The 19,432-nt window shown below is 39.6% G+C and overlaps 1 protein-coding gene across 1 annotated transcript; it reads left to right on the top strand.

The window, feature by feature from the left end:
• The first annotated feature begins 472 nt into the window (after positions 1–472).
• gga1 (golgi-associated, gamma adaptin ear containing, ARF binding protein 1) lies at positions 473–18,278 on the top strand. Its single transcript, NM_001016968.2, is given in 17 exon segments — positions 473–534; positions 2,021–2,105; positions 4,700–4,775; positions 7,249–7,347; positions 8,852–8,975; positions 9,079–9,179; positions 9,887–9,967; positions 10,306–10,443; positions 10,761–10,842; positions 11,676–11,783; positions 11,881–12,042; positions 13,021–13,082; positions 13,872–14,026; positions 15,946–16,124; positions 16,425–16,594; positions 17,464–17,574; positions 17,785–18,278. Coding segments are annotated over 17 exon segments (1,875 nt in total). The 5' UTR covers positions 473–503; the 3' UTR covers positions 17,896–18,278.
• The last annotated feature ends 1,154 nt before the right edge of the window (positions 18,279–19,432 follow it).

Here is a 19,432-nt window from a genome sequence, read left to right as displayed (position 1 = left end):
CCATAGACAATACTGAGAACTGCCTCTGCTAAAACACATGTAGAGACAATTATCAGTAAATGATCAGCATTGTCTATTTTAGTAGCCACAACAAGTAGCTGCTACTAGTAGCTCCGTGTGTCTTCACCCTTACGCGATGATTTTCCTTCTGGCAGTGCCTTTCTATTCTATGAGTGTTTGGCCACTTATGCACACACGGTCAAAGTCAAGAGTTCTAGAGTAACAACAGGTCTCGATTACACGTTGTACATTTCGAACCGCTCTCTTTCCCCAGCCCTTCCAGCAGCTCAGCCGCAATCAGATAATAAGCGCTAATCACAGCCAGTCTGGACGTTCCCTACAGCCCTGTATCTTTAGACTGCGGGCGCGGCTATTACCCGGGGGGCGTGGAAAGATAACGCAAGGTGCCATTCTGGCGGAAGTGAAGTACCAGCAGAATTCGAACCTGGCGGAAGTAGCGTTCAGAGAGCCGGAAGTAGTGGGTGCTCTTGTCAGTTCGGAGGATGGAGGAAGAGAGTCTGGAGGTCCGGATTAGTGAGTGTCGGGTCCATGGAAAAGAGAACGGGCTTTCGGGGGGTGTTAGTGCCTGTCAGCCGTGCGGTGCCGCTTGGCCGGCTCCTAAACCTACTTCCGCATCGCATGAGTGACGTCAAAAAGTCCTCTTCCTTTATATCGATAGTATTGACGTCACTTGTGTTGTCTAACTTAATGCGTTATCTTTTTTTTCTTGGCATGTGACAATTTTACCTCATGTTGGTGTGTATATACATTTGTCCTGGTCATAGCACCCGTTTGTTTTTGTAGGTTACATTTTGTGCCGTGTCACCGTAACTTCGCCTTTAAATCTACTTTGCCAGTTACTGATTATGTTCCCTCCAGCTTGTCACAGAACTTGCAGTGGAACCTGCTTCCTTCAGCACTCTGTGTAATGGCTGTCACATGGGCTCACATGACTTCTTGTGTTGAGCTTTTGTTGTCAGTAAAAAGATATAACTCTCCCTTTTTACAGAATTTATTAAGAAATACTCAGAGTAGAGGGTGGGGGCCCAGTCTGAAGGCAGTGAGGGTAAGATTTAGGAGAATGCCTATATGCTCCCCTGCTTCGCACTGGAAACCTGACATAAAGGTTAATTATGGTAAAATGTGAGGTGAACACATTTTAACCCCAGAAATACCGGGAAATGGAAAGGTTCTGATATTTTCTTATATCTGTCACATTGCTATAAGCCAGGGGGCGCCCTGACAAAATGTTGCACCTCAAGGTGGGACTTGAAAATAAAAAGGTCTGACATCATATACAGACCTAAGGTATAGGTGGGCAAGTTCTGAGTGATTGGTAGCACTAAGATCTGTCACTGACATGTTATGCCAAGAGTATGACCCGAAAATGCATTTGTTATTATGCATTGAATGTATTTAACATCACTAAACATGCACACTTAAAATGTATTTTTCCATAGTCAATCTAAATGCAGCTACTGTTCCTATATATGTTGCCTTTATTGCCAGCGTAATGCACTAAAAGGACAGCAAAAAGGAAAAAAAATAACAGGTTATTAAAAAACGTGATGCAGTTTGTTAGTGAATGCCAGAGTACATTATGGGTTTTAATGTATGGTCTGTTTACATTTCTGTGCTGCACCTCAAAGGCAAATAGAATGTACAGGAAGGCCTATGTGCACATAGGTATGAACAGAATGTCTACACACTTAAAGTCAGAAAGGCCTTCCAGTTGCATTTGACCTGCAACACCAAATATCCAGTGACAATTAGACTGCTGGACTGGTTTGTATTGTTGTTCAGGAACAGCCGGAGGACTACATGCTGGGCATGGTGCCTTGTGCATAATCTAACTTTACAACACTTTTTAGTTTTCTGCTGCCTCCTGTTACTACATATCAGTGCTCTAAATTGTGATTTCTAGAGGCCAGCCGGTGCTGTGTCCCCAGCATGTGATTTTCTTCCTGTTTCAGTGACTGACAGTGTCCTGGTGGTTTGACTGTGCTTCCTTCTCTTACAGACCGGGCCACAAACCCTCTTAATAAGGAACAGGATTGGGAAGGTGTTCAGGCCTTTTGTGATCAGCTGAACCAAGAGCTTGAAGGGTAAGAAAGTAGGAATAGTGCAGGCTGTTGTTAAATACACTTCAACATATTTTGTTGTTGAACAAATTAAGAACTTTATTTATATTCAAATGATCTCAAATTTATACATCACCTTGCTTTACGATTTCTATAATATCCGTTTAGATACATGCTGCAGACTTCTGTTTCTGTGCAGAATTTATTGACTAATCCGCTTCATAGAATATTTATTTTATATGTGTCCAGTGATGAAGGAATTGTATTTTCTCCGAAAAAGTACATCTTGCTATCCCACTCTAGTAAAAGTGGTAGCTCATATATTGCACCATAATAAGTACTGTCCAAATAAAATCGTTCACAACTATGTGGCTCACAGCAGTGCAACTCAGTTTTTCTAAACCAAAGTTCTATTGAGTTGTATACACACAGTCCCTCTAAAATGTATTCACCTCCTTGGAAATTGCCATGTTTTATTGCTATAGAACATTGAATTGGTAGATTGTTTTTACACTGATTAGCAGAAATAGACTCTTTAATGACAAAGTGAAAACAGATCTCTACATAGAGATTAAAACACAAAAGAACTGGTTATTGTTATTTGGCCCCAATTACAGTCATGAGTCTGTGTGGATATGTTTCTCTGCATATCTGGACACTGCTATTTTTTTCCCATTCCTCTTGCAAACCAAGCTGTTCAGTAAGGATGGTGTGATTTTGACGATGTTTAGTGTTTGGCTTATTCCAAACATGGCATTTAGTCTGATGGCCAAATATCTCTGTTTTGTCTTTTTACAACTGTCTCTTTTTACAGGAGTGCCATATTCTTTCCATTTCTTAATGACTGATTTAACTGTACCCTAAGTAGTATTCATTGACTTGGAAATGTTGTTGTACCCAAGAACTCAAATAACATGTAGTTGCTTGGGGTGTGCTTTTCGTCATCTTGTAGGTCAGTGCTGTCCAACTGGCGGCCCACAACCCCACTCTATGTGGCCCCCCACCTGTCTGGCTGCTTTGATGGCTTACCTTTGTGTAAGATTTAAATGGTCTCAGTACTGAGTTTAACTGGCCCCCTGCATGGTTCACCACCTCAGATTCAGGCTGTAATCCCCCTGTATTAAAAATGTAATCCCCTGTGTTGTTCACACCTTTTAATCCCTACATTGTTCACACCTTATGCTCAGACTGTAATCACCCACATTGTTCACCTGTTCACACCTCAAACAGACTGTAGGAACAGTAGAAACCCACAAATAAACCCTGCACACTATAAAAAGAACATATACTGAGGTGGTACTGCAATTAAAAAGTTTTTTTTAATATATAGTAATTTTGCAGACTATAAGAGAAGTCCCAGCATTGTGTCTGTGTGCCATACTCTGCCTGCCCTATGCTGCCTGTGTGTGCCATACACACAGGCAGGGTATGGCACACACAGGCAGGGTATGGCACACACAGGCAGGGTATGGCACACACAGGCAGGGTATGGCACACACAGGCAGGGTATGGCACACACAGGCAGGGTATGGCACACACAGGCAGGGTATGGCACACACAGGCAGAGTATGGGAAGGCAGAGTATGGGAAGGCAGAGTATGGGAAGGCAGAGTATGGGAAGGCAGAGTATGGGAAGGCAGAGTATGGGAAGGCAGAGTATGGGAAGGCAGAGTATGGGAAGGCAGAGTATGGGAAGGCAGAGTATGGGAAGGCAGAGTATGGGAAGGCAGAGTATGGGAGGATTTTGCTGTACTACCACCATTAATATGGGTACGGTCATGTTATAAGACAGGTGTGGTTTCAAGTAGGCTTAGTCCAAAAAAAGGGGAGTGGTTAACTGATTTCCATTATTGGCCCTCCATCATGCAGGCTGGCAAAATTCCGGCCCTTGGTACCACAGACTTTGGAGAGCACTTTTGTAGGTTATGCCATGATACTGACTCGCCAGAAGTTGGACCTTCCTAATATAGTCATATTTATACAGAATTGGCTGCACCAGCAATGATGAAGTTGTGTTCTTCTAAAAGGGGGATGCATACTTATGCAGTCAGTTATTTTGTGTTTTTTTTCATTGCAATTAATTTAAATCACTTTGGAAGAGATCTGTTTTCGTAGTTTAGTTTTGTTTTTTGATACTGATCAATAGAAATAATTTTATTAAATCCACTGTTATTCAATATGACAATAAAACATGAACGTCCAAGTTCTTTTTATTGGCACTGTACAACTAATTACTGCTAAACTAATCTAATTACAGCTAATTAGAATATTGATATGATTCGACTATATCACCAATTTTATGATACATTTTTGTCACACTGTAATCTGCTCTGCTCTGACTGGTCAAAAACACTGATAAGCTTACCCAGACTAGTCATTAAATCTTGAGGAAAGAAAAACATTCTCTTTCTATGTTTCATGCCCATTATGCTTGGCTGTTGATATGCTTCCTGCAGAAAATAATCATGCAACAATATATTTTGTAAATTCAGCAGCCATTTCTATGTTTGACCTTATTTTTAGGACTCATGGACTGTCTTGGTTCTTGCTTGCATTTCATCAGACATTTAAAATATTAGCCCTTCTGGCATAATTTCTTATCTTGACTTTTCCATCAGGCCACAGCTCGCTACTAGACTTTTAGCACACAAGATTCAGTCACCGCAAGAATGGGAGGCAATGCAAGCACTTACGGTAATCTGTCATTATGTAATCCTAGTGCCTCTCTGGTACCATTTTTTTCTGTACTTACAATGTGGGATTAACTGTACAAATATTATCTGTACTCTACCTCTGCAATCTCTCTATTCTTATATAAGTATCGTTTTTATGTCCATTTTGTTTATTTGTGTAATTGTTTGCCATGGCTGTGGTTTTAAATAAACTTTCCCTGTTTAGACTAATGACACATTGGTCGTTTTCTCCACTCTTTGTGTTCGCTGACAGGGTGATCCCGTACCTGTCTTAGCGCACACATACGAGGTATGGAAGGCAGTGGACCTGTAAGCCATTAGCTTTAGAGAAGATCCACAGATACACAGGCTACAGAGAACGTATTGTGTTTAAAGCAGTGATTTGCTTATGTCTGAATTTACCAGACTAGTTCAGACTAAGGCTTAGTAGGCAACCTTTATTCTCTGTGGGGCCCAGCTCCCATTTATACATTATAGCTGCAGTCAAGCTGTCATTGTGGAACCCTGCTGTTGCATTTCTGACTTTTATTGATTATAAGAGTAGTGCTAAGTGAGGCAGGACTTCCATGTGGCAGCTTTCACTATCAGAGCTGCTGCTCACCAGGGCCGTTATTAGAAATAAATGATGTAATGCACAACACCGATTTATTCATTGATTTCCCTGGTTGCAGCTGTGCTGCTAGGAAGACAGCATCTAAATTAAGACAGTGACTTATGTTCTACTAGCAAAGTCAATGCAGACAGGAATACAACTGCAGAGTCACTTTGTAAAATGATATAAAAAGAATCAGTGGCCTAAGAAGAACTTAAAGTGCACCCTATGCTTTATGCAAAATATATGAAATTGTTTACCCTGCTGCGTACAATCGGAACACTTAAATTCATGCTAAGTGCTTAATATTGCTCAGGTCAAGATTTTACATCACATTATACGAATGCATAAAACATTCATCTGATCAACAAAACACAAGTTTCTTGCTATAACATTAGCAAATTGTTATACTTTCCACATAAAACTCTATTCGAGGGGCTTGTGTTCTAATAATTCTATTTAGACCCCAGTGGGCAAGCACTTAAGTACACATTAAAATAAATAGAATAGCAGTGTTTTAAGACATCTTGGGACTGCAAAAACCTACAGTCCTATCTCTTAAGTTGCGTAAGCAATTAGCAAAATTTGCCATAGGGCTCTGGCACACGGGGAGATTAGTCGCCCGCGACAAATCTCCCCGAACTACCATCCCACGCTGCGCAGGCAATTTCGACAAATCGCCGAAAATGCCTCGCGAGGCAGTGTGTGCCATCCCACCGGCAACTTACATTTTCGCCGGTGGGATGGTAGTTCGGGGAGATTAGTCGCCCGTGACAAGGGAGATTTGTTGCGGGCGAATAATCTCCCCGTGTGCCAGAGCCCATATAGTTGAGGAAAAGCCTCTTGAACTGAGGCAAAATAACACAAAGTTAAGCTGGCCACACACAAGCCAGTAAAATCTACCACCTTAGCACCTCCTGACTAAGTCAGCAGCTTTTTTCCAATCGGCATGTGCAGACCAGGGAAGTGGATCCACTAGAAAAACCATTTTGGTTGGGGAAAGACATCCTGTTCTGTATGCAAAACAAAAGGAATCTGAAGGAAGTCCACGGTCACTTCTAAAGTTTCCATTTACATTAAATACCCTTAAGACTGAACCTCACCTACTGGATTTTAATGCACAACCAGGGCAGTATGTTAATTGAATTGCCAAGTGTAGACCATAATAATAAAAAAAAACACAAATACAAGAGTATTGTAAAAATGATACCTATATTGGCTAACAATAAAATTACATTGCAAGCTTTCTGAGCTCTAAGGTCTGATCAAGGGGCCTTAGAGCTCTGAAAACTTGCAATGTATTTTGATTGTTAGCCAATATAAGGGGCTCATCAGTACAATGCTGCGTTTTCGAATAAATATATAGATATATAGATAGATAGATAGATAGATAGATAGATAGATAGATAGATAGATAGAGCCAGGCAAGAGAATCCACTAGAAAAGCATTTTGGTTCTGTTTTGCATAAGAATAAGCATGCCTCTCCTCAACCAAAATGCTTTTCTAGTGAATCCACTTCCCTGGTGCTACATATGCTTATTACTAACCCTGCAATGCATTATTCCTGCATAATTCACCAAGCCAATGGTACATCATCCTGTCAGTTGGCACAGGAAGCATGTAGTAGAGCGAGTTGTCCACAGTCCAGTGTGAGTGACAGAACCTGTTCTTCATGCTCCAGTGTCAGGTGGATAAGTACCTTTGGGTGCTTTCCAGCCAGTTATAGGTATGTGTCAATTTCACGTTAGCGTATTTAAAGTTGTAAAAGTGGATTTTATGTTTCATAGGTGTTTTACCCATTTTTAGTGACCCATCACGCTTCTGGGGTAGTGTTCTGTATGCACTGTGCTAGACATTCCTCTTCTCTTTCATTTTACTCAGGTTCTGGAGGCATGTATGAAGAGCTGTGGCAAACGTTTTCACAGCGAGGTTGGAAAGTTCCGCTTTCTCAACGAGCTGATAAAAGTAGTTTCTCCTAAAGTAAGCTATAGAATGTAAAATCTCACTCTTTAAAACCATGTAGCTTCCTGTTGCATGTCTATGTACCACGCTTATTCATGAATAAAACATTTCTTCTTAACAATTCATATTAATATAAGATAGCTTTTCATTCTGTATGTGCAAAGAGAGTCACAAATTCCATTTTCACTCATATATATTATAAATACTAAAGCCAATTAGCATAGTAGCTTATTTATCTAAACTGTGAGTGAGCTTCTGAAGCATACACATATTGTTGCCAGGGCAAGGTAACAGTGCATTATATTTAAACATAAAGGCATATTTGCATATGTTATCATGCACTTATTTTTATAAGTCTTCAGAGTCCTGACTGAAGGAGCAAGTGTTGGGTCATAAACAAAATGTCAGACTCCTGTCTGTTTCAGTGGGGTCAGACAAGAATATGTAAAATGTGGCAAGAACAGCTGAACTGTGGTAACCTCTGTAATGTAGATGGGATTGGGTGATACACTACAGTATGTCAACAGCTTATTTAATGGAACTGGCAATGTAAGCCGCATCATCTTGCTGATACAGTGACATTCTTTACAATGCCACGCTATCCACATTTTGGGCGACCATTTAGGGAAGGTCATTTTCTGTTTTATTGTTATAAATAACCCCAAGCTCAAAGTAAGGCCCAGTAAAGTTCTTCCACTTCCATTGCTGAGATATTTGAGAAAGGAAAGAACTTGACTTGCCTGCATAGAGCCCTGACCCCCATGCCAGCTCGGCTCCTGTGTGATGCATTGGCATGCAGATGCTAGCTTTGCCTACTTAAGTGTATGAATGGAAGCAAATCCCACCAGCAGTGTTGAAACATCTAAAAAAAATCAGCATTTTTTGCAATATATATACTGCAGTTTTGTTTTCATATTCAGTGATGAGCATTTTTAAAGTGACATGGTGATTTTAGTACTTGATGAGCCACTCATTTTTTGGCCACTAAAACGATTAAATTGTCTAATATGTCCTTGGGAGGCCTGAGGACAGGTTTGAGAAGCTATGAATTAGTTAACTATGTTAAGTACTGATTTATTGTTCTGAGTCAGGATAAGAATTATGTTGCATCTTGGCCTGTATTCTGCAAGCTACAATAATGCCATTATCCCTTCTTTTTGCATAATACAATAGCCGATTAGGTTTGCGCCTAAGGAGTGCAGGTTTATTTTTTTTTTTTTCTAAATAAACAACATGTATCCCGGATCTATATTGCTGTTTTATCTGTAATGCTTGATGGTATTATATTATAGGTGTGTACATATGCAGTGCTTACAATTATTGTGTTGAGCATTGTTCCATTGTTATGCCCAATGTTTATAAACACATACATTCAAATTGATTGTTAAGTATACTTGTTTTTTTTTTAATTGGTCTTGTTGATTTAGGCCTACACATTGGTGCTGTTAGGTTCTCCCTATAAAGCCTAATTCATCCATACAGTTTCCAATAAATCCTTTCTTCTGCTTTTGTCCTTGAATAGTATCTAGGCAGTCGCTCACCAGAGAAAGTAAAGCTAAAGATTCTAGAGCTTCTATACAGCTGGACATTAGGACTTCCCGGTGAAGTTAAGATAGCTGAGGCTTATCAGATGTTGAAAAAGCAAGGTGAGCCAGTATAGTGTGGAAACAAAAGTATGCATTTGTTCTTGTTCTTCTGTGTTTAGAGAGGCCTTAAAGTTTGTTCTGTATCTAAATTGCTTTTTTGTAGGCATAATAAAGGAAGATCCAAAACTACCACCGGATGCTCTGATTCCACCACCCCCTCCACGGGCCAAGAATGCAATTTTTGACGATGATGAAAAATCAAAGGTGAAGCATGTTATAAGCAAATGTACTTGAATGACAGATTCAGCAGACCTGTATATGTTAAGGATAAACAATAACATATTCTGTATTACCTTGCTGTTTTCCCTTTATAAGATACATTTGGCCCGATTCACTAAAGTCCGAAATAAGGAGTGCTATTTATAGCGTAGTATATGCGTTAAAAATCTTATCACTTCTTATTTTTCGCTCGATTCACTAAAAGGACACTTGTCATAATTAAGAAGCGATGTTCTTGGCGTTATTTATCTTGCAACGACATATTTTCAAGCAATATATTACGCAGCGCACAACATATTACGCAGCACGCGATATTTTACGCAGAGCGCAAAATTTTCAGAACGGTAGTCTTCAGAAAGTAATGGTTACGTGGGTAATATATTGCGCTCTGTGTAAAATATCGCACGCTGCGTAATATGTTGTGCGCTGCGTAATATATTGCTTGAAAATATGTCGTCGCAAGATAAATAATGCCAAGAACATCGCTTCTTAATTATGACAAGTGTCCTTTTAGTGAATCGAGCGAAAAATAAGAAGTGATAAGATTTTTAACGCATGCTATAAATAGCACTCCTTATTTCGGACTTTAGTGAATCGGGCCCTTTGTCTTGCTATAATTATCAGAGTAACTTAACAAAAATGATATATTTTCTTGTTTATTTACTTCTGTATGCATTTCTCTGGAATCCTAGATGCTAGCTCGACTGTTAAAGAGTACTCACCCTGAAGACCTTCGAGCTGCTAACAAACTCATTAAGGAGATGGTCCAAGAGGTAAGAGATGGCATGGCTTTTTGGCAAGTTAGTTGAGAGGATGTCTGTGAAGAATTCATTATCAGCACCATCTGTGACATCTTAATGGGCAGTTGAAACCAAAAATATTCTGTTACCCTGTATTGGTAAAAACTGTATGTTGCCTTAAAAGGTTCTACTATAGCTGTAGATTCTATACACAGCTAGCTGGGAGATGGAGGTATTCAAAAGTTAATCCTCACATATTTGCATTATTCACAAGCCCTTCTTGACTTATTTCAACTTTGTTATCCTTCTTTCCCACTTTAACTTCCCCTTTTTTTGCTAGTCACTTACCCTTCTCATGACTTTTCTCAAAGGACCAGAAACGTATGGAGAAAATTTCCAAGCGTGTAAATGCCATAGAAGAAGTGAATAACAATGTGAGGCTCCTTGGTGACATGCTGAGCACATACAAAGCTGGGCAGACTTCAGAGGGAAGCGAGGACTTAATGAAGGTAAAAGTTAGACTGCAGCATCAGTGAAATTTGTTGGATGGAGCGAGGGTCATCTTTAGCACCGAGGAGTTGGTATTTGATTAACCTTTGGTGTGGAATCTCATGCTAAAGACCCTTGTTGAATTCATTGTGGCAACTGTTTGTGACCATTGGCATGTCACTTAATCTCCTGGTGCCCCTTTGTATTTAGTGCTCCTAATATGGCTTCTGTTATTTAAAGTATATCGAACTGGCAAAAAAGCTCTATATAAATAATTTTCCTTTTATCACTCTTTCTCTGTATTTAAATATGGAATTTTCCATTCTGGTCCCTACAGGAGCTGTATCAGCGATGTGAAAAAATGAGGCCCACTCTGTTCCGTCTTGCCAGTGACACGGAAGACAATGATGAAGCCTTAGGTACAGGAGGGGCCAAATGTTTCTATATATCAATAAAAACTTTTGCCTTCAGCTGCTCATGTTTCACCTTCAAGGTGTCACTTTGATGTGCGTAGGTGGTAGGGGGCTATCATGTTAGTGATGCAGTTTCAGACACTTTCAGTAATCGTTATAAGATATAAAGACATAAACTGCATGATCTAAGTGCGCTTAAATCAGAAACTTTGGAATGCTAATTTTATTTCTTAATGTACCAAGCTGTGGATTCAGTTGCATTTATATGATGAATTCATGCTTTAATGCTTTTTTTTTTTTTTTTTTTTAAGCTTTATGTTATGATAAAGTTTTAAACAAGATGGAAGTGATTTGTGATAAGGCTTGCAGTATTTTAAGCCTATGTATAGATACCCTAAGAATAGATTTAAACGCTGTTGATAAACTCTGTTGACAATTGTGTTCATAACCGTACCTATAAATAAAAGTAGCATCTTTAGCCATTTCTTTATATTTATTCGAAGGGCTACAAGTTTGCCGGAGAGAAGCATAATTGTAGAGTAATAAAACTTTATATATCTATATGTATACACACACATAACCTTCCTGTTATATTATTAGTGTTCTTGTACATTATTGATGGTTAAAATGATGTAACATACGTTGCTTCAAGTTATCTATATCTGGAACATGGAGGTTTTTTTCATATACTTACCAGAATGCACGGTCATGCAGTATATTATTATTGGTGCGTTGCCCCAGAAGCTGTTTCTTTTAATGTTTATTCCCCCCACCCTCCATGGTTGCTTCTGACCTGCCGTTTTGAACTAGCATAGAACATATTCTTTCCTCCCCTACAGCGGAAATCTTGCAGGCCAACGATAGTTTGACACAGGTCATCAACCAATACCGGCAGGTGGTAAAAGGAGAGGAGGTCAATGGTGAGGCTGCATCCTCCAGTTTGCCTGGTATGTAATGTCACCCACAACCCTGAAACTCTAAAACAGTTTGTATGTCTAATTTGTATCATGGATCATTTAATGTGATCTTTTTAATCCCATTTAGCCAGCTCATCGGCTTTGCTAGATCTCTCAGGGTTGGACATGATGGCGGCTGCAACGCCTTTGTACCCTTCAGCGCCAGCCCAGCCCTTGCAGTCCTCCTTTGGCCCTCCTGCACAGGCCACCAACTCCATGTCGCTGCTAGATGATGAACTTATGTCCCTGGGTGAGTGAATCGCCAGTCTGCATTATTGATGATATTTTATACATTAGTGTGCAGTAGTGACTTCTCATCTGCAAAGGCGCATTTATTCCAGAGTGTTAAATTATATAATCATAAGTGGGGCTTACATGTAGGCTTACAACTAGGAAAGGAGAAAGTAGTCTAGGAATGCTAATTTATAGAAGGACCCTGGGGTTAAAAGAACTGTGCCAGGAGCTGCAAGCTTAAAGGCGTTGCTTGAAATCTGTTATTGATTTCTCTGCCCATAGCTACAGCCACCCAATGGATATTTGGTAGACACAGTTTGCTGATAACAGTATAAGACATACTTGTAATTTACCATTTGTACAATGAGTGATTTGTTAGCTTTAAACTGGATACATTTGTTATATGCTAAAGTGGCATACTTTTTTTTTTTTTTGCAAAATTGTAAAAGGCACACATTGTGTAGTGCTTGAGTACAATGCATTGTGCCAAACTGCAGAGAAAGAAGATAACATACAACCGTAGGTAAATTGTTTCTGCCAGCTTTTTGACAAATACGGAATATCATATTGGTGCAATGCTTTTGAAAAGCAAATTGGCAACAATTAGGATGGTAATAGGATTCACACTTTTCTCACTCAACATAGGTGGTATAATAGCCATCTATTTGGGTACTGACATGTTTTGAAAAAACAGAACAAACATCATCCACAAAGGCCATTCCTTTTAAAAGGACAGTCATTAGAGTGGTTTAGTAGTGGCATCTTTCTATACATATTATTGCTATGCTATTCTATGTGGCTAACTCCCCCATTTTTCTCTTCTTGTCAAATTATCCCTTTTCTAGTGTTAAAGGTTTTTGCTTTCATATATATTTATAATTTTTGTTGGGACCAAAAAACATCAGTTTTGCTGTTAATGTTAAAGTACTATCCGGGAGGCTTATGCATAAGAAACAGAAGTTAGACTGATATCTGTCAACTGTTTTTCTTGCAGGTTTAAATGATCCAGTTGCCTCTGCACAGCCCTTAGAATCCTCTGCATGGAACAATTTCCAGGTCATTTACTTTCACTGGTGTCTTCAATACAAAGTTGCCATTAGAAATCATGGGGCCTCATAGAGCAAAATGATTCCCCTCCCCCCAAACACACAATATCACCAAAAACCTAATAGTAAAATAAAACATTGTTGACCTGGGGCCCTAACGGTTAAAAAAGGCACATTGGTGGCCAGGGCCCAAAAGGTTGAAAAACACACAGGGCCATAAATTGTTACAATTATTTTCAGTGGAAGTTACCTTTTAAAATTCAGCAGCAGCTTCTTCTTCAGTCCACAAAAATATTACGAGGTTGTGTCCTGTGCATACTGGCATCATACATACACATGGGAGGCAACCAGTAGGATGTGCACACTGGCAACCAATATATTTGACAGAATTTTAAGTCCGACTCTAGTATTTTACATTTAAAATTGAGCCTGAAGAAGAGACCATAATGATTTAGTAATATTTCTATATAAATAGTCATCAAAGGTATTATATTTATGCCATTCTACACAATGGCAAATTTACGTGTTTATTCTGTGGGTACATACTGACACCTGCTGGATGCCACTTATATTCCAATCGGACTGCTAGATTTAAACAAGTATTCTGGATACCTATACACTGATTTTTTTACATAATAGGCAGGAAGCAAATTGCACATACAAAAAGTAAATACAATTAATTCGACTTTCCATATCTTTGTAATGCAGTCACTTTCTAACTATGCAAGAAATTTTAACGTCATGTAAAATTTTCCTTTTTCTTCCCCCCCGCCAATTGGCTTTAACACCTACAATACAGTCCCCAGAAACCAACCCGCCTGTTTCAAATGAGAAAGTAGCTTCCTCCCACCCTCAGCCTGTCTCCCAGGGCAGCAAAGCCCTTGAAGACCTTGATCTCCTAGGAAAGACTCTTCTTCAGCAGTCTCTGCCACCCACTGCACAGCAAGTACGATGGTGAGGATTTTTTTTATTCTGGTCACTTGTCAACTGAAACCTCATTGCACCAAAATTTCAAATGGTCACCGTAATTAGTCACTGTAAAATACGTCATGAATAGTTCAGCCAACTTAAAATCCTTTTGCATTGGGGAGTGAAGTGCAAACTTCTTTTTTAACTGATGGTTCACTCATGGGTGTTTCCGTGCCCCTGCTTAACAAATGCAATATAGTTTGAGGATTATCTGGTCTGCTGTTGTATTATATTTTCCTTTTGATACTGTGGTGTAAACAATGGGATATATTCTTCTATTTATTTTCTGCCATTTATTACCCTTCATCAATATTACATTTGTCCATTTGCTTTTGTGACAGGAAGGAAACAATGACACATAAATGCCAGTTTTAATGAAACAGTGTACTATCATCATTTTAGGCTGAAGTAAGCTTTTTTTTAAATGCAAGCTGAACGTTTATATAGCAGAGTAGCAAGAGGTTGCTCTATTTAATGTTGGGCATGGGATAGCACATGAGCCTCTGCAGAATCAGTGTTTGCATGTAAGGCTGGCTCCTTCAGATTGGAACAGTGCTAGTTTGTCTGCCCCTCTTAAGGCTTGACCATGGGCCCATATCCAAACTCAAATGACCCTTCTGTTTCTTCGTAGTATTTGTTGATCAGTTCATGAATCTAGGCATTTAGGTCCATAAGCATATATTATTACACATGTGCTTTTCTGCACAGAGGGGCTTTGGTTCATTGTGGATGTGTCTATTCAGCAAACAGTTCTCAAACAGTTGTATTGTATGCCATGAACACTGCCACAGTGTAAATAGTAGTCTGGGCTATCACACATCGCTCAGTCCAGTGTGCCTGATGAATGTTAAGTCATGGTGACTGCACTTTCTCAGGACCACAGTGCACACATGAACTCATTTGTTAATCCATCTCATCCTGTATATTCATTTCTTAAATCTAGCTATATTAGAAAGGATAATTTAAAGGGGGGGTCCACATTTCATTTTAAAAATTAAAGAGATTTTACTTGATAATTGCAATTTGTTTTAATTAAAAAAAAAAAAAATCATAGCAGGGAGGACACTGATCTTTACTGTGCCGCCCCTTCATTGATTGAATTGAGTCGGCTAATCAGATGACAAATATGCAAATGAAGGGCGCATGTGCAGTAGTGATCAATGCCCGCGCTTCCTCCAGGCTGCTTGGAACATGAGAATGACGTAGGCAGGACCTTCGTCAGCCAGGGTGTCGCTGATTCCGCTGCTTTAGACAGAGATTATGCAGCGGGTAGATATTTTGAAAACAATCGATTTTTTTAATTGAACCAAATATAATGTGAGTGACTATCTCTTTATTTATTTTTTTTAAACCGTAATAAAGTTAAACCACCCCTTTAATCACTAACTCATTATGTTGTGTCATCAGTCCCAAAAATGCAAATATTTCTAGTATGAATGCACTTTGCTGGAGACATTTTTTTATATGCCAGTATTCTTGCCATCACATCTAGATACTAGATCTAGTTGCTAGGGAGAAAGAAGTTGGACATATTTCAAATGTGACCTGATTAATAGTGTTTGCCTACTGCGCTTAAAATACATTGTATTTGTTTGCATCTGCCAGTCGGCCAGAGAACCATCAGCTCTGCTCACTAGGGTGACATCCAGGCTGCAACCCCACAGTGTGCCATTGAGCTTTTGTATATGAATGAGGAACTTGTATATAGTGTTTTCTGTGTTTCTATTCCTTTGGTTTCTGCTTTTAGCTTCTACTTGATTTTTGCATTATTGATTATTACATTACATTTTAGTGCTAATAATTTCTACACTGATATTTTTGGATATTCTATGTTTTCACATTTTCACATTATGTGCAACTTACCTGTATGATCGTATGCATATTTTTTTTTTTTTTTTTTACAGGGAAAAACCCAATCAAAAGCCCACATTACGTGATCTCCAAACCAAAAACACCCATAGTTCACATGCCCCACAACCCATAGTTGGTCAGAGTGTTGGTGGGGAACAGCCGGCTCTGTCTCCTGAGAAAAAAGAAATCTCTCTTGCAAATATCAGTGTGCCCTTGGAGTCCATTAGACCAAGTGAGTGGGATATAATGAGTTGAGGAAGAGAGGGGAAAACAAAGTGCTCAGGAAAATGGCATAGCCATAATAACCACTAAGATGCCCAGAAGTATCTTTCACCTTCCCTGTCTGTTTTCACCTTACATAGTTACCTAGGGTTGAAAAAAGACCAGAGTCCATCAAGTTCAACCCTTTCAAGTGAACCCAGTACACAAAAATCTATACACCTTGTCTGTTTTCTTATTGTCTGTCTTGCATCTTTTGTAATAATCTCAAAGCATTACTTTTATATTATTGTGCTATGTTTCATCTTTGCAGGTTGTATCCTTCCTGTCATAGTGTACGACCAACGAAGTTTTCGGGTGTTGTTTCATTTCGCCAAAGATCCCCCTCCAGGGAGGCCGGATGTCCTTGTAGTTGTGATTTCAATGCTGAGTACTGCCCCCCTCCCTGTTACTGAAATCAGCTTCCAGGCTGCTGTGCCTAAGGTAACATCACTTCCCTTGCTGTTGTGATTCCCTGTTTATTTACAGGAGAAGGAAAGTTAGAATCACTAGGGGATGCAAAATATTAGGCATCCCCCAGTTAGTATAATCGCTGACCTGAGACCTCAGGATGGTGCTTCTGTTAGCTTATAACTGCATTAGCCCAGGGTACTTTTCTTCCCTGTAGCCCTCATGCCAGTGAAAAGCTGTCTTTTTTTCACTCTACTGCGCTTGTGCACCTGAACAGAGAGAAGATCTAGAAAGATGATGGCAGTGTCACGCTCCTGCAGTAGGACCCCAGGCCAATTGAGGTTTCAGCTAACAGGAGCACCAACCCAGGGTCTTAAATAAGTGGTTATAATCACTGGGGTGTGCTTCAGTGATTTTACCTTTCCTTCTCCTTTAAAAGTATTTACTGTTTGTCTGTATTACACACCATGCCACCTACCAGTTGAGGTTATAACTGGGATCTCTGCATTTGGTGTGGCTTTGATAGAAAAGTGAGCTGCAACTCCTAGCATGTCCTGATTGCTGAAGGTATTTGGGGAAAGCTGGGAGCTGTGCTTTGAATAAAAGCGGAAGAACTGGTATTACTGCTACAGGTCATTACATTTTAAAAAAATCATGATTTGTACATCATTGTCCCAACGTGTCCGGCTTCAGTTGCTTGGTGCTCAAAGCCTTAAATGTAATAGGCACAAAATAGTTTTAGAATGCATTTAAAGAAACAGAATACCAAATGTAGTGTATTGTTATAAATCTGTTAAAATAATACATTTGTAAAGCTAGTTGTGTCTGATCTGTAAATTTTTATGTTATGGTGCACTGTTTTTCTGGTATAATGCTTATGTTGTGTTTTTCACACCTTACAGACAATGAAAGTGAAGTTGCAGCCTGCATCAGGAAATGAGCTCCCTTCATTTAACCCCATCCTGCCTCCGTCTTCTGTCACTCAGGTGCTGCTGCTGGCCAACCCCACCCAGGTTAGATACTAAATAATAAGCAAGGCAATCCACAGAAATTGTGTAGGGAAAGTGGGATTCATGGGGCACAGGAACTAATACAGACTTATCTGCTACTTACTAAGGCATATATTGTGTTTTCATTTCCATTCTCTTACTTAGCACTCTGTTTCTTGCTTGGTCCTTCTCTCTTCTTATTTATTAATTTTCATCTTCGCCCCTCGCACACAGGAAAAGGTTCGCCTACGATACAAACTTACATATACCCAAGGGGACCAAACATTTGATGAAATGGGAGATGTCGAAGACTTCCCTCCTGTGGAGAAGTGGGGGGATCTCTAGGACATAAACAGAAGGCGGAATCAAAGTGGGGGCAAAAACTTACGGGTAAAGAGTGTGGTGACCTTTCTGCTATGTGGCAGCATTGTGGCAGAGGGGATGGCAATCAGAGGGCCTGGACTGCACTAGATACAAAATCCTAAATGCCGTGGCTGCTGTTTAGTGAGAGGTTTTAACCAAAGCCCCTTTACCCACTGCTGTATGGATCTTTCCGAAGGGTTAATGTGAGTTGGGCACCATTGTTATGGGAAGAGGACCCTTAAATCTCAGATGAGATTTTTATCCCTGTCTTTTTGTTTGTTTGTTTTTTCTAAAGCTCTGCTTAACTTTGTCTTTACTGAATGGGTCTAAATACATTGTGCTGAAGGAGGGGAGCATGAAGGTCATTTGTTCCTAGTGATTTTCTTTCACCCACTACAAAGAGATGCATATTTATGGGTTTGGTCAGAGGAAAATGGCTGCTTTTTTGCACATACATGTGATATTTTATTCTGTAGACTTTTTGGCTTCGAAACAGCACTTTCCCATAGTTACTAGATATATATAATGATAATTCTATAACATAATTGGCACAACCCACAGATGCACAGTTTCCCTCTCAGGCCAATCTGCTCAAGGTCACAGACAGTAGGCAGAATGTTCAATTCAGATACAAGGGACACACTCAGGATGCAGTTACTGTCATATGCTTACATTATACCCTTCCAAATATATCCAGAGCATGTGTAAAACTGGCACTTCTCAGTTCCATTTCCAGTAAACAAAAAAACTGTTTGGACGTGTTTAATTTTGAATTTTACGAATCTGAAGGTGCAAATGTCCATTTTTAATTATTCCTAACCATATTCATTTACTCCCACTAAGCAGACTGTCCTCCATTAATTACTGGGATATATATATATATATATATATATATATATATATATATATATATATATATACCCGCCACTAACCTTCAGGGCTGAAACGGCAGATAAGGAGGTAGAAACAATAGGATTTCTACCTTCTTCTGCCGATTCAGCCCTGATGGCAGATTTTGCTCAGGCGCCTTCTATGGTGCCCGATCAAAATCTTTTGACCTGGTCGATCAGCGAGTCGACCGTTATCAGCAGCTTCCTGCGATACCGGTTGACTCGCCGACTTGCCATACACGCACCAAATATCGTACGAAACGAGGTTTTGTACGATATTATCGGTGCGTGTATGGCCAGCTCTATTCCTATGTCTTTTGCAGTTGTGTGATAAGTATGAAATTTAGTGGTCACAGTAGCCTGCATTAAATGTTTCTTTTTTGCAGAAACACAAACCTATGCCTGGCAGGTTTCCCCACCACATACAACATCCTACACAAACCCAAGACCTGTCTGTATTGTGTTTGAAACCCATCATGCACTTATGTGCTGAGCACAGCTTCCGCCTATGCAAGCTTTACCCAGTACTAAAATAAGCCTTAACCCTACTGATGCCTGGGGGTATTAAACCTTACTTTCATTTTACACAACCAAATACACATCCTACTGAACTGTATGTAGATTTCATA

Source organism: Xenopus tropicalis, chromosome 4, assembly GCF_000004195.4.
Source record: "Xenopus tropicalis strain Nigerian chromosome 4, UCB_Xtro_10.0, whole genome shotgun sequence".
In the NCBI taxonomy this organism is placed as follows: Eukaryota; Metazoa; Chordata; class Amphibia; order Anura; family Pipidae; genus Xenopus; species Xenopus tropicalis.
Note: the sequence above shows the minus strand (reverse complement) of the source record. Positions and strands in the feature narration are given on the sequence as shown.